Raw genomic sequence first — 16,424 nt, 5'->3', positions numbered from 1 at the left:
GATGGGATTTTTGCATATAATGCCACCATATAAAACACTTTACATTTGTCCTAATGTTCTTTTTATATACATTATTTCATTTATTCCTCACAAGAATTCTGATGTACATACAGCAAACTATTGTCTTTATTTTACAGAGAAAATTACAGAAAATGATTTACAAAATACAACACAGATAAGTAGTAGAAATGGCCCTGACACTTAGGTTACTGAGTTAGTCATGTGTCTGCACGTGTGTGTGTATATTCTTCAGTGTTGTGACAGAAAAATGGTACATTTTGCTTGAGTTGGTGATATATGAAAACTAGGTCATCTGTTTCAGGAGAGATCGTATCAGTAAACACTAGCCTTCATGGCTTACTTAGGTAAGAAAGAGATTAAGAAACCCTCTACATATTTGCTTTGGCTTATTTTACACTTACCTGGTAGGGAGAACAGTTAGCCAGGATCTTTTGTCCTTCCAGGGTCTGCACAGTCCGAAAGCCACTGAGGTTAAAAACGTCTAGCTGTGCCCTAAGGTCAACACTGTAGGAAAAGTCCACTATCTTCAAAGCTTGATTGTTCTTATTAAAATCATAGGGATCGTGGATTCTAAGCCAAGATTTAAGAGACGAAGATAAAAAAAAAACAGGCCATGAAAGAAGCTGCATAGCTGGTCTTTTTTAAAAAAAAAAAAAAAGCAAAGAAAAAAAGGAGGTACTGCAGGTGTGCTTTAGCTATGCCAATAGCTCCCTCAAGTGGTTAGTTATGAAAATGCACCTATAAGAGAAGTGCCTGTATCCACCCAACTGGGGAATGTCAAGAGTACTTTACCGGCATAAGCTATATCTTAGCCAAAGTGCATGGTCACAGCAGAACATTTATCAAGTTTCCATATTATATAAACTAAGTACTAGAAACAGAATGCAGGCCTCAGCCTTGTACTATAGATATCAACATATATAATAGCAATAATTCATACACTAACAAGGATTATGATGGAGGAAGTTAAGCTTTTATAGGTGGCATAGCATTTCTTGTTTACTATCATAGATTAGGCTTTCTGAGTGTCATTCAGACTCCTTCCTTGAGTTTAGTTAAAAACATAAGACTGTTTTTTGGTAAAGTGACACCTTTACAAAATACTGTAAACTATCCTGTTTATATTAAACTAATACCATACTCTATCTTATTCTTATCTGTAATTCCAATCCTTATTTCCTTAAAAAATACACATATACACAACTTTATAGCACTAATTCATTACTGATTTTCCTTGGAATTACCTATTCCATGTAATAAAGCTGTTCTCCAAAGAGATAATAGGAACTATTTATATGAGGAAAATATGGATTATTTTTTATGTGTTACTTTTCTTTCTCTGCTTTCTCAGTTCCTGATTGATATCAATGGCAAGTCCTATATTTCTGAATAGAGGCTTTGATTAATCCTATCACATATACCTCCACAGCACCAGATTATCTATTTTACTTTAAAATTTACAACTGTTCCCATTTTTTATTACATTTTGGTCATAAAACTGTAATTCCCAAATATTTTCAAAACTTGGGAGAGGTAGGAAAATGTTTCTTAGAATAATGAAAAGCAGAAAGGTCTCCTAACTCTCTAATCATCCATTCACTGTTACCCTGGGCAAGACATTCCACTTTCTTGGATCTCATTTTACACACACACAATGTAGAAACTGCATTAAATGATTTCAAAAGGCTCTTTCAATTCCTTGTGAATCTACACAAAATTTCCTATCAAATTTGAAAAGCTGTGACGTATTAAAAGGCAATGTCCCTTGAACACTATGTGGTTTTCTGGAGTCCTCTGGGGACTGAGAGGATATCTAAATATACAGAATACAAATGCCCAATCCTAAAAAGGCTTAAAAAATCTCTTTGCCTACAATTCCCGAGAAAAGCTAGAAAAACTCCAGTACTATCCCTCTGAAATTTCAGTGCTGTGAAAGAGTCAAAATAAAAACTATACCAGGGGTTTTCACATTTAGAAACATATGGGGAGATTTTTGGTGATCACAATGACTGGTTGACTGTAACTGGTATTTAATTGGGTGGGAGGTAATTACAGGGGAATAGCTATAAAAATCCTGAAATGCTTGGACTAGACCTGCACTAAGCACCTAAGGTACTCTGGATGAGAAATGCTGCTGTATTATGCTTGGGGAAGCCTTTAAGACTCCACCATCAAAAAAAAAAAAAAAAAAAGACTCCACCATCTCAGGAAGGAAGGTAGGATGCTCTAGTTCTTTTGGTTATGATTGCAGGAATACATTGGAGATTCTTTGAATTAATTTCCATGCCAACTATGATCTGGAGTGTAATTCGGTTTCTTCTTACAGAATAAGTAGTCAGAAGAAATGGAGAGAATGATTCCAGCTTTTAGTGTACACCAAAGACCTCAAAGAGAAAGTTAACTGCTTACCCAAGTCACAAGCTTGGGACAGAAAAAGCATCTTTAAACTACACTGCTTACTCAAATACCATGAGAACAATGACCACTAGAAGGGTGTGCTGGTCCTCTAGTCCCTTCCATAAAACAAAAATTGTTGACCATCTTTGCCTTGTTTATGTCTCAATGTTTTCAATATTTTCTTAAGAGTATCTGGGTTTCATCTCTTATTTCCTGCTCTGTGCTCACCCTTGAACTTGATGGCTAAACTGGATTTCAACACTAAGCCCCTTTTCTTGGCATGGTTTGCATTCGCACTCTGGTTTTACTTACTTCTCTTGGCAGTTACCTCAGCTTGGTATGATTTAAACTTTGGTCTCTGAAACTGAGCAGCGCCTCAACTTTGCTAGCAATCTACCTGGTTCTGCGCTGGCCCCACACAAAGAAACACTAGACAATCTACTTCACATTCCCCAGATATTTATCTTTTACATCTCTCTTAACAGGAATCATCACAATAGAGTTAATTCTTTTTTTCTGAATTATTTCCTCAATGTGTGTCTTTTTTTCCTTTGAATACTTTTAAACTATTCTCAGTGACTACTGACTTTTAGGAAGCAAATATCCTCTTAACATAATACAGTATTCTTTAATATGGTATTTATCAAAAGGCAAAAGAAAAGGGAAACTACCCATGTTTTAAGCCAAAGCTGACAGAATTATAAGGGAATGAAAAGGACCAACCTGTTTCTAAGAATCAGACTCCTTGGGCTCAAGTCACCATGGACTATTTCTGCTTTGTGTAGTTTCTCCACCATTATCAAAAGGTTATAAATAATCAATACTGTCATTTCATGGGTGATAAATTCACTGTGTTGAAGAAGATCCTGGAAATAGAAGGAAAGAAAATTATTTAAATTGGGGTGACACATTCAATACCTTGCTTACTGCTGCTCTGTACTCTTCCTGGTTCTCTATTAGAATGTGGGCTCCTTTGTAGGTTGGTTTTTGTCCCATTTTTGACAATGCTGCTCTCCATTAAGACTGTTCATACAGGGTAAGGCTAACCCATAGTAGGATCTCTATATAAATGGTAGCTTAAAATTATCCTCATGCCAAAAATTTTGGAGAATTCATATTACCATCAAAATTGTAGCAAAACCGCCACTATGGAAAACAGTGTGGAGATTTCTTAAAAAACTGGAAATAGAACTGCCATATGACCCAGCAATACCACTTCTGGGCATATACACTGAGGAAACCAGATCTGAAAGAGACACGTGCACCCCAATGTTCATCGCAGCACTGTTTATAATAGCTAGGACATGGAAGCAACCTAGATGCCCATCAGCAGATGAATGGATAAGGAAGCTGTGGTACATATACACCATGGAATATTACTCAGCCATTAAAAAGAATTCATTTGAATCAGTTCTAATGAGATGGATGAAAGTGGAGCCCATTATACAGAGTGAAGTAAGCCAGAAAGATAAAGAACATTACAGTATACTAACACATATGTATGGAATTTAGAAAGATGGTAACGATAACCTTATATGCAAAACAGAAAAAGAGACACAGATGTACAGAACAGACTTTTGAACTCTGTGGGAGAAGGTGAGGGTGGGATGTTTTGAAAGAACAGCATGTATATTATCTATGGTGAAACAGATCACTAGCCCAGGTGGGATGCAAGAGACAAGTGCTAGGGCCTGGTGCACTGGGAGGACCCAGAGGAGTCGGGTGGAGAGGGAGGTGGGAGGGGGGATCGGGATGGGGAATACGTGTAACTCTATGGCTGATTCATATCAATGTATGACAAAACCCACTGAAAAATTAAAAAAAAAAATTGCAGCAAAACCATCATAATGTTGTGTACCTGAAACTAATATAACATTGTATATCAACTATACTTCAACTTAAAAAGAGATGAGAAATGAAATAATCTCAGAAACATTAAAAAAATTAATAAAAATTAAAAAAGATAGGAGAAATAATCTCAAAAATACTTAAAAAAAAAAAAAAGCTGTAAAATTGTCTTAAGAACATTCCAAAGAATAAAATCACATATATTGTAGGGAGTTCTCTGGTTGTCTAGTGGTTAGGATTCGAGGCTTTCACTCCCAAGGGTCCTGGTTCAATCCCTGGCTGGGGAACTTAGATTCCCACAAGCCCTGCAGCATGGTCAAAAAAAAAGATATCTTGTGTTTGGGTTCTAAAAATAATCCAGAGGGGTAGTACAGATAAAACAAGAGTGGCAAAAATAGACTCTGGTTTCCATTCCTCATGTAAGGAACTTGGAAGTTGCTACTCTGTCCCAACATGTAAAAAGCTGAACAAACTAAAACGTCAACAACTCTCCTAGGATCTGTAAGTATAGGGGCAGCATCCACATTTTTGTGAATTTTACCTCTAGGAGCAGATCAGGTTTTCACAGTAAATATCCTAGAAAACCCCCCTACTGTTTCCAGCAGGGGGAGGGGAAAAAGAAACATTTGAAATAGGCCAGAGCACTCTGTTCTTTTTAATAAGGCCTGCCTTCAGGGGACACTAGCTAACCAGAGCCTAACATACTGGGATATTATCAGAGTCTACTTGACCTTGTATAAGAGAAATAACCAATTCCAGCCCACTCCAGCTATTTTGTCCCACCTAAGCTCGGCAGGTGGGAGATATGTGGGGTGGTTTAGGAAGCTAAGAGAGTTGTGAAGTTCCCAGTCCAAAGGCATATGCGCATTACAAAAGATGATAAATAATAGCACTTTCCTTCCCCTCACACGTTATCATCACATTACTAAAGGGCAATTCCTTTTACCTAGTACATCATGTCTGGCTATCAAGAAAAAATTACAAGGCATACTAAGACGCAAAAAACACAATTTTAACAAGTATCAAAGCCAGACATGGCAGGGATATTGGAATTATCAGACCAGGAATTTAAAACAAAAGTGGCCATGAGCTGGTGATGATCATAAATGACCGGGTCATTACACAATTCTGTCTCCTTTTATGTTTGAAAATTGACACAATAAAGAGTTAAAAGGTATTGGTCAAAATAACTTCGGAAAATAAATTAATTAGCCTATTTCTAGAAGATTAACAGGAATTGTATACTAAATTCCTTTGCCAAATGGCATACAAATCTCTCTACTTGAGGATTTCAAATGGTATGTTTTCATATTATTGCAAACCTGAAGGGTGAAGCAGTTTATATATTGATGCCAAACGATACAGCCATCTTGGTATTGATAACAGGTACACAAATTATCACACTCCTCATTTAAACGTTCCTTTAACTTGAAGTTGATATAAAAGTCCCACGGGACAGGTTGAGAAGACACCTATAAGAAAATATATATATTTTTAAAAAAGACATTAGAATCTATGGTAATGGTTGGCAGATTGAAAACATTCCCTCCAGCCCTTCCGATATCTTGACAGAAATACTAGAAAAGGGATATTTTGAAAAGGCATAAACCTTTAGTAAAGAACAGAGCAGCAGGATATTCTGGAAGCTGGAAACAGAATATTAAGAGGTAATATTAATATTAATTAATATTAATCCACTTAACAGACACAAGAAAGCTGATTCTAGCAGTGGAGAAAGCTGACAGCAACCAAATTTATATTACAAGACCATCTTTCTGTAATATAAAACTGGTAGCACTAATTATCTATAGAGGTAAGGGTGAATGTGGAGCTAAAACTGGAGTGGTTGAACTCTGTTAAACAGAAAGTTAGACCCCTGACTACCCCTCCAGCTCCTGTAGCCCAGCCTAACAACTGCCTCTCTTTCATTCTTGAAGACTATTTTTTTCCCTAGAAAATATAAAACAGAAGGTCTCTAGACTAAAGGACACTTATGCACTGTTGAGGGTGGGAATACCATATGGAAAAGAAGAAAAAGTTTATTATATGTCAAATGTTAAGATGTATCTTCCTGCCCTTCTACTTTCCAGACTAATTTCCCCATGAACCTTTTAGGAGACTAGCAGCCAGGATTATATACCTTAGGTAAGAAACCAGAAGCTTTCTCTGAGGTATCTGATAAGCTCAAGAGAAAAGACCTAAAGATTGGGGGGTTTTCTAACATCAAGGTCAAATGAGATCATTGTGCAGTGAGGCCTACAGCTGTCAAGGTCTCTCAACATACATACTTAAAATTAAATATGAAGAGAGAGCCAAAGACTTGAAGAAAGCCTCAAATATAAAAGATGGAGATCAAAATAGACCAAAAAAATAGATGAAGCAGGGAGAAAGCAAAATTAAAGCACTGTCAATATACTCAGAGAGGTAAGGACTATGTCATCTCTGAAATGAAGAACAGAATTCTACAAAGAGGAAAAATTTGAGAATAAAAAAGAAAGTTTACAAATTTAATACATGATAAAAGAAATGAAAAACCCAGTAAAAAGGCTGAAAATAAAGTTGACAAAACATTCCAGAAAGTAAAGCAAAAATATAAAGAGAAAACAGGGGGAAAAAAGATAGGATTTTTAAAGAAATCTGTTCAGGAAACCCTTAATCCTTAATCCTAACAAAAGGAATTCTAGGAAATGAGGACAGCAAAGACTGAAAGAAGAAATATTCTTTTCTTTGAAGGTAATTTCTCAGAACTGAAGGAGTTTCCAGATTGAAATGGCCATCAAGTGCCTAAGATTATGGGTGAAAATAGACTTTTACCAAAGTACGTAACTGTGAAATTTCAGAATCCTGGGGACAAACATAAGATCCTACAAGGATCTGGGGAGCAGGGGTGGGGCAAGTGGAAATCAGAGAATGGCAAAAGATTTTAAAAGGTTACAAGCCAAAAGCTAGTGGGGCTCATCTTCAAAATTCTAAGGAAAAAAGTCTTGAACCAAGAATTCTGATATCCAGCTAAACTACCAATCAAGCAAAAATGTGGAATAAGAAATTTTCTGACATACAAGGTTTCAAAAATTTTACATCCTATGCATCCTTTCTCAGGGAGCTACTGAAATATGAGGACTTAAATCAAGAAAGGAAAAAAAACAAAAGGGATCCAAGGTAACTAGGCAGTCAATATAAAAAAGAGGTAATATGAATCCCTGGGATGATAGTGAATGGAAATTTCAAAGTAATATAGTGTGTGTGTGTGTGAATCCTAGAATGTAACTTGTCCAGACTGAAGGAAGCCAGGAAATTTCAGAAGATGTCCTCAAGGAGATAAAACTGATAGAATACCTAACATGTTTGAACACATTAAGAGATTTACATAATACCCTCTCATTTTTCACATCAGATCTTGGCATATAATGGTTAGTAATTTCTTGATGCATCACTGACTTTCATATAAAGCAGTTCCTAGACTATCAGAAGGATTTGATGGTACCATGGAATCACAATTACTGCTTCAACTGACATTATTTATGAACTAAATGAAATGACAAAGAATCAGTCCTACCTTTATTATGGTTAACTCGGCAGTGTTTCTTGGTGTCACCCAGAATAATTTGTAATCTTCACATACCAGGTATTCTTGTCTAATGCAATATTCCTCATTATCTGTTGAGAAGGTTTGATTCCATTTAAAAATCACTGTGAATGTGTATAGCCCCCTAGGTTTTTATTTCCTGGTTGAAGGGCTAAAGGCACTTTGTATTTGCCAGTTAGTAGCATCTAAAATACTTTTCAATATCATTTATTAAAAATTGAAAGAGGGGGAAAAAATTGAAAAAGGGGAAGATATAATTCCTATTATTATTGGGACATAAACTTATCAATGTGTCAACTTCAATAATGCTGTTTCTTACATTCTAGAAATATTGATTGTGCTTAAGCATCAAGTTGAAGTATAGTCAGTCACTTATTTATATACTGTCACACACAAAAGGCCATGCATTTGATAATACTTACCTAATTCAATTTCCTTCCCTATTTCCAAATTAGGCATTGGTCTCTCTTCTACAAAAAACTCTGTAGAGACACTCAGCTCTTGCAGGGACTTCACTAGTTGTCTGCGATACTGTGAACACCAGGGTGACTGAGTAGGGCTGTCTGGGTGAGAAAAGTTGAGAAAAAAATTACCTTAAAACCAAAATGGGTATTTTAACAGAGGAGGGCAAAAAAACCCCAAGACTGCATGATCAAACCTGTTAAGCTAACAACACTCATCTATCTCAGGTCTTTATGATACTGAATCCAGTTTGTACTCATTTAGTCTAGTGATTTCACAGTTTATGGCAACTTCTCTAGAGAAGAAATACATATACCTCAGTTTGCTCTGATAAATAAGTGCTCACTGGATGCAAATGTAGATATTTCCTCACAAATGGTATATATAAACCTACCTGCAGTCTCACTAGTGAGCTCCAGTTTCTCAGGAATTTGAAGACTTTTGATGGAGGAGGTGCTTGCAACTGAGGCAGAAGATCCAGAGAACCCAGAGGAGTGTGTGGCTTCACGGCTGTCTTCAATAATTGGGCTGAAAGAACCACAAATGAATCAGTCTTCAAAGGGATCATTTATATCAACTTATCTTTGTTTTAATTTTATTTGCTCTTTTCAGGTAAGTGACCTGCATGCATGCTCAATCAAATTCAATTCTTTGTGACCCCTGTATCCCTCCAGGCTCCCCGGTCCATGGAATTTTCCAGGTAAGAATACTGGAGTGGGTTGCCATTTACTATTCCAGGGAATCTTCCTGACCCAGGGACCAAACCCAAGTCTCTTGGGTCTTCTGCACTGGCAGGCAGATTCTTTACCACTGAACCACCTGGGAAGTATAAGTGGCCTGAGGTGACCTCTAAAAATTGTGTGCTATTCCTTTGACCCAGAAAACCCCACAAAATCATGCAGATCAAGAGGCTCAAATCTGCGAGGTCACTTTACAAACATTAGTGAAACTGCCCAGGCCATTAAGAGTATGCATATCCAAAAGGCAACCAAGTAACTAAAGGATGTCACCTTAAAGAAACAATGTGTACCATTCTGTCATTACAATGGTAGAGTTCGTACTGTGGGCTCAGGCTAAATAGTGGGGCTGGATGCAGGGTCAGTGGCCCAAAAAGAGTGCTGAATTTTTACTGCACATGCTCAAAAATGCAGAGAATAATTCTGAACTTAAGGGCTTAGTTCATTCCAGGTGAGCACATTCCAGGTGAACAAGGTCCCCAAGATGCGGCACAGGACTTAAGAGAGGTCATGGTCAGATCAACCTATATGAGCTCTCGTTGCCACATTGAGATGATTGATTCTACTGAAAAAGAACAAATCATTCCTAAATCAGAAGAGGAGGTTGCATAGAAGAAAAAGATACCCTAGAAGAAACCAAAGAAACAAAAATTTATGGCCTGAGAATAAACGCCACAAAAAGTAAATGTAAACAAAAGTAAAAAAAAAAAAAAAAAGAAAAAGAAATGTATCCACTATTCAAATCACACTTTAAAGTCTATTATTTTCCTGGAAAAAAAAAAGGTTCATAATCAGAATCTAGGTAACTTTATCTACCTTGGTTGATGAGCAATGCCAACTATCAAATTTGTGCTTTATCAACCTAATCTATCATGGAGAAGGAAATGGCAACTCATTCTAGTATTTTTGCCTGGGAAATCCTATGGACAGAGGTGCTTGGCCGGACACAAGAGATCCATGGGATCACAAGAGAGTTGAACACAACTTAGCAACTAAACAACAACCTAATCTATAGCAAATGCCTTATTCTACATCTATTCTGAACTAGACTGAGAAAAACTGCTTAAGACACGAGCTTTCTTCCTCTTTATCTCTTTTTTGGACTTTTTAATTCTTCAATAAGCAAAGGTCAGGAAAGAAAATGGGAAATTAATCAAGGTGACTATGTGCTAGAAACTGAGAAAGTTTGTTAGGGAGAAAGTTTGAAAATACAGCTTTAAAAGCACAAACTGGCAAATTAAAGAATATTCCTAAAACTGGAATATGCTTAAATTAGGTGACTTTTAAATATGGATAGATCACAAGGCTATTTTATTAGTCCCTGGCCCTCGATGCCATTCCCGTTATTACTTTATTCATTTCTATCTATCACAAGATACTTTTGAAAAGTATATCTCTAACAGCCTATTTAAAATTAGCATCACCAGTCAGAATGGCTGCTATCCAAAAGTCTACAAGCAATAAATGCTGGAGAGGGTGTGGAGAAAAGAGAAACCTCTTACACTGCTGGTGGGAATGCAAACTAGTATAGCCACTATGGAGAACAGTGTGGAGATTCCTTAAAAAACTGGAAATAGAACTACCATATGACCCAGCAATCCCACTCCTGGGCATACACACTGGGGAAACCAGATCTGAAAGAGACACGTGCACCCCAATATTCATTGCAGCACTGTTTATAATTGCCAGGACATGGAAGCAACCTAGATGCCCATCAGCAGATGAATGGATAAGGAAGCTGTGGTACATATACACAATGGAATATTACTCAGCCATTAAAAAGAATTCATTTGAATCAGTTCTAATGAGATGGATGAACCTGGAGCCCATTATACAGAGTGAAGTAAGACAGAAAGATAAAGACCAATACAGTATACTAATGCATATATATGGAATTTAAAAAGATGGTAACAATAACCCTATATGCAAAACAGAAAAAGAGACACAGATGTACAGAACAGACTTTTAGACTCTGTGGGAGAAGGCGAGGGTGGGGTGTTCTGAGAGAATAGCATTGAAACAAGTATACTATCAAGGGTAAAACAGATCACCAGCCCAGGTTGGATGCATGAGACAAGTGCTCAGGGCTGGTGCACTGGGAAGACCCAGAGGGATGGGATGGAGAGGGAGGTGGGAGGGGAATCGGGATGGGGAATACCTGTAAATCCATGGCTGATTCATGTCAATGTATGGCAAAACCCACTACAATATTGTAAAGTAATTAGCCTCCAACTAATAAAAATAAATGTGAAAAAATAAATAAATAAATTAAATTAAATTAAAAAATAAAATTAGCATCAAGCTACTCTGTCATTATTTTAAACTCAATATTAAAGGAAAAATAAATGCCTCTTCTCTACCAATCAGGTACCCTTTCTGAGTTTCCTCAAAGATACCATAATCATCCTAATTTACTTCTTCCATGGAACTTCCCTGGTGGTCTAGTGGCTAAGATTCCATGCTTTCAATGTAGGGGGCCTGGGTTTGATCCCTGGTCAGGAAACTAGGTTCCATCTGCTGCAACTAAGAGTTCTCATGCCACAACTAAAAGATCCTGCCTGCTCTAACTACAGATCCCACATGCAGCAACAAAGATGGAAGATCCTATATGATTCAACTAAGACCTGGAGCAGCTAAATAAATAAATAAATATTTTTTAAAAATTTACTTCTAACCCTCATATTCAAATAAATTACTAAATCCCATTAACACTTTATCTGAAGGAGCTTGTCATGTAAAGCACTTAGCACAGTACTCGGCAGGTAGTAAAAGCTTGATAATTGATGGCTATAATTGACAAGCACACACAGAATAAGAGCCCTCAAACAATTTGGTTTGTGCGACTTATAATCACCATTCACCTCAGCTTCTTGATGCTGAGAGGTGGATTGTAGATAGTGCCACAAGCAGTTTGCTGGTCCTCAGAGGTCTTCACATCTAGATCCTCTTCCTGCAACAGTCTCTCAGGATCAGAAGGGAGATCCTTCAAGGATATTATTTCATGAAAAGGAGTGGATGCAAAACGAGCTGCTCTAGCAAAGTCACAAGTGTCTTCTGGGTTAGGACAAATAGTTACATTCCTGAAATCTGTGATAATAGCATCCTCACTCAAGGGCTCAATTCCTGTAAATTCATCCTGAAATAAAAACCACATAAAATTTAGCTGAAACATTTCAATGAGCATATGAATGGCCTATCTTTTTTATCGAAAGAGACGTTAGATAAGTGATTTTTAACACAGAATCTCTAGAGAAAGACAATTTTTAAAAGTACATCTTTACATCTGAGGAAAAAGGTTCTGTATTATGAAAACAGCAAACTATATTTCATCAAAAATACACTGTGAAGATTCTCTGCACAAAGGAAAAATACTGGACAATGTTTTCTCCTCGATCAATTTCACCTAGGAACCAAAGAACCACTACCATTTTTCTTCTGGCTTTGGCCTAGAATACATTCTGGTAATCGACTATCCTCCTAGCTTTTAAGTCTTATTCTATAACAAATAATTAATTTTTATTTTATTTCTTAAAGGTAAACTCATGATCACGACCTTCACTGGTGGCTCAATGGTAAGGAATCTGCCTGCCAATGCAGGAAACATTGGTTTGATCTCTGGGCCAGAAAGATCCCCTGGAAAAAGAAATGGCAACCCACTCCAGTATTCTTGCCAGGAAAATCTCATGGACAGAGGCACCTGGTGGGCTACAGTTCATGGAGTCACAAAGAGTCAGACATGAATTAGCAACTAAACAATTCATGATGATAGAAAATAAGGGGAAAAAAAGTATAAAATAATGGAAAACACTTAAAATATGCCTTTGTCTTTAAAAGTAATACAAGTATATAGTTTTAAAAAGTCAACTAGTTTAAAAGAATCTGTAGTAAAAAAAATCTCCCTCCCACACTTGATCCTCCCACTTCTCCACTCTAGTTACTACTGTGTGTGTGCGTGCTAAGCCACTTCAGTTGTGTTGACACTTTGCGACCCTATGAACTGTAGCTCACCAGGCTTCTCTGTCCATGGGATTTACCAGGCAAGAATACTGGAGTGGGTTGCCATGCCCTCCTCCAGGGGGTCTTCTGGACCCAGGGATCAAACCCGCATCTCTTATATCTCCTGTATTGGCAGACAGGTTCTTTACCACTTGTGCTACCTGGGAAGTCCCCAGATACTACTAACCAGAGACAACTGCTATGACCATATACATCTGGTAGGAAACATGCACAAGCATATTTTATGCATTTTAAAAAGAGGTTTTAAAACAAGTGAAATTACAGCACATATGCTAGTGTATATTATTTGTTACCATTATATTTTTTAGTTTATTTTCTGTGCTATTAAAAATTCTTTAAAAACATGTTGGTAACCCTGTGGGTCTATCAGAAGTTGACCAACTGTTTTAGGCTATTCCCTGTTTTTTACTATCATGAAACTATTTTAAATATTCTTGTAGATTTAAATCTTTAGGAATATGTTAGTTTTCTCAAAATAATTCATAAAAATAGAACTATCAGGTCAAAAAGGTAATGGGACATTACGGGTATTTATTCATACTGCCCAACTTCCCTCAGAAATATTGTACCACTTTATACATTTACCTGAAGTACACAAAAGTGCCTATTTCATTTAACCCTCATTGATACTAGATATTAATTTTCTAGATCATTACCAATGTGACATATACTCTGAATTTCTGGCTCAACATAATTAAGTAGAGGGGGCAGGAGGAGAAGGGGACGACAGAGGATGAGATGGCTGGATGGCATCACCAACTCGATGGACATGGGTTTGAGTAAACTCCGGGAGTTGGTGATGGACAGGGAGGCCTGGCATGCTGCGATTCATGGGGTCGCAAAAAGTCGGACACGACTGAGCAACTGAAGTGAACTGAACTGAACTGAACTGAGAGATACATCTAGAAGAAACAATAGATGAAACTAAAGAATCGTAAGATTAGAGTAAAATAGATGTCTGTAGTCTAAGGATACATTTTATGCAAATACTACTTATGGTCCTATTAGTTTGGACACTTTAAATATGATTTTTTTTTTTAGGGAAAAAAATGCTGGTAGGTACCTATTAACAAAATTCAAGTAAGAGTTTAAGACAAAAAAACCTAAGATATCCTTTTAATAATTTAGTCCATCCTTGAACATCTGAACCTAGAACTACTACCTCCAAATCCTGCCTATTCTCTGGTGGTATTCTCCAGAATACAATATGTAAAAATTACTCTTCTACATCATCATCTTTATTACCTACATTATAATTACCTGGGCAAGTATTTAAAACAGACAAAAATACATGCTTGGATTTTATCTCTGGAAATTCCAATTCAGTATAGTTGGAATGGGGCCTCAGCACCTTCAGTCATACATGGCTCCCGAGGTTCTTCTGGGTTGCTGCAAATTTTCTGTATCTTGATATATTCGAAGACTACATGGATATTCACATATTTAAAATTTCACCTAGCTGTACAATTAATATTTGTGTAATGTATCAATATAAGAGCTCTCTCTCTCTTTAGTTGCTAAGTTGTGTCCAACTCTTGCATCCCCATGAACTGTAGCCCACCAGGCTCCTCTGTCCATGGGGATTCTCCTGGCAAGAATACTGGAGTGAGTTGCCATGCCCTCCTCCAGGGGATCTTCCCAACTTAGGGATCAAACCTACGTCTCCTGCATTGCAGGCTGATTCTTTACCAACTGAGCTACTGAGGGAGGTCCACTGGATATAAGATATACCTCAATAAATAAGTAAACAAAAAGAAAAACATGTTTGATTCATTGGAATACACTGATTTAATACTGTTTTAAATCATTATAGATACTGATCATGTCTCCCCTTATAAGTTTCAGATTAAACATACTCAGTTCTCTTTAATATTAAGACAAGTTTCCAGATGCTGGTTTAAAACATCAATGAAATGTCATTGATAAAGTTTATTTACTTTGACTTGAATGTCTGCAGGGTCACTAGTACACAGTGGTTAAAACAGAACATGACTTAAAAAAAAAAAAGGGTTGGTTCACATAACTTTCATTGCTACAAACATTTTTTTATGAAAGAAAAAAGATCCTGGGCTTTGAAGACAGTGATTTTTTTTCCCCTACTTAAAAAAATCGAGATATAATTAACATACAAGAACATCCACTCTTTTATAATGTGCACTTCAGTGGTTTTTAGTATCATACCTTCATAAGGCTTTGCAACCATCACCACTATCTCACTTGCAACCATCACCACTACCTAACTCCAGAATATTTTCATCACCCTAAAAAGAAACACTATATCAATTTGTGGTCACTTTCCAATCCAGTCTCCCTAATCCCCTGGAAATCCTAATCTATTTTCTGCCTTTATGAAAAGACTTCTGTTTATTTCACATAAACAGAATACAATATGTGTTCTTTTAGGTGTGCTTTCATTTTAGCAAAGTATTTTAAAGATTCACCCATGTTGTAGGATATGTCAATATTCCACTCCTTCTTATGGCTGAACACTATTCCACTTTACAGATACACATTTTGTTTATCCAAGCATCAGGTGATGAATGTTTGGTTGTTTCCTGTTATTGGCTATTATGAACAACGCTGCTATGAACATTTATGTAGTTTTTGTGTGATGATAATTCTTTTGGTTATCCTTCAATTAAAAATAAATTAATTAAATTAAAAATTCTTTTGGATATATTTACCTAGGAGGGAACTGCTGGATCATGTGGTAACCCTATTGTCAACATTTTCAGGAATTGCCAAATTGTTTTCCAAGCAGGTTGTACCACTGTACACCCTCATCAGCAACATATGAGGGTTCTAGTTACTTCACATCCTTACCAACAGTTGTTATTTTGTCTTTTCGATTATAGCCATCCAAGTGCATGTGTATAGTATCTCACCATGATTTTGATTTGCATTTTCTGACAACAGTGTTGAGCATCTTTTCATGTGCTTATTTCAAGCCAATGATTTTCGTTTTAACTCTAAACTTCTGTGACAAATGAATGAACTATCCACTAGCCCATTTATATAAACTTAGGAATACTGTTTCTTACACAAACATCTGGAGATACATCCTCATTTGAGGTGATGCTTTCTGAAGTTTTGAGAATTGCAAGAGGTCTTCGTTGGGTTAAAACCCGTGAGGGAGCTGCAGAAGGACTAGAAAAAGACATATCCCATTTAGCAATTTTTCTCTTTGCATAGATAACAGTAACCTCCTATTTCACCCTTATTTACAATAATAGAAAACTTTTAATTTTTGAAACAACATAAATTAAAAAAACCCTCAAACCTGACAGGCTTTTTTTCTGAAAGAAGAGACTCATCAAAAATGGAGAAAGGTACACTGGAACCTATAGAAAGAGAGA

General features: G+C 36.7%; 1 protein-coding gene across 1 annotated transcript in view; it reads right to left on the bottom strand.

Annotated features, from left to right (window-relative positions):
• BUB1B (BUB1 mitotic checkpoint serine/threonine kinase B) overlaps window positions 1-16,424 on the bottom strand; it is a 51,512-nt gene that overhangs the window by 2,466 nt on the left and 32,622 nt on the right. Inside the window, exons 13-21 of the mRNA XM_065940674.1 lie at window positions 16,349-16,409; window positions 16,110-16,215; window positions 11,913-12,187; window positions 8,709-8,842; window positions 8,275-8,415; window positions 7,823-7,923; window positions 5,589-5,738; window positions 3,142-3,284; window positions 423-591 (exon numbers count right to left, since the gene is read on the bottom strand). Coding sequence (XP_065796746.1) covers window positions 423-591; window positions 3,142-3,284; window positions 5,589-5,738; window positions 7,823-7,923; window positions 8,275-8,415; window positions 8,709-8,842; window positions 11,913-12,187; window positions 16,110-16,215; window positions 16,349-16,409 — 1,280 coding nt within the window. The remainder of the gene's footprint in view (window positions 1-422; window positions 592-3,141; window positions 3,285-5,588; window positions 5,739-7,822; window positions 7,924-8,274; window positions 8,416-8,708; window positions 8,843-11,912; window positions 12,188-16,109; window positions 16,216-16,348; window positions 16,410-16,424) is intronic.

Source organism: Muntiacus reevesi, chromosome 7 (genome assembly GCF_963930625.1).
Source record: "Muntiacus reevesi chromosome 7, mMunRee1.1, whole genome shotgun sequence".
In the NCBI taxonomy this organism is placed as follows: domain Eukaryota; kingdom Metazoa; phylum Chordata; class Mammalia; order Artiodactyla; family Cervidae; genus Muntiacus; species Muntiacus reevesi.
The sequence above is the reverse complement of the archived record's forward strand: the minus strand, read 5'-3'. Positions and strand labels throughout refer to the sequence as shown.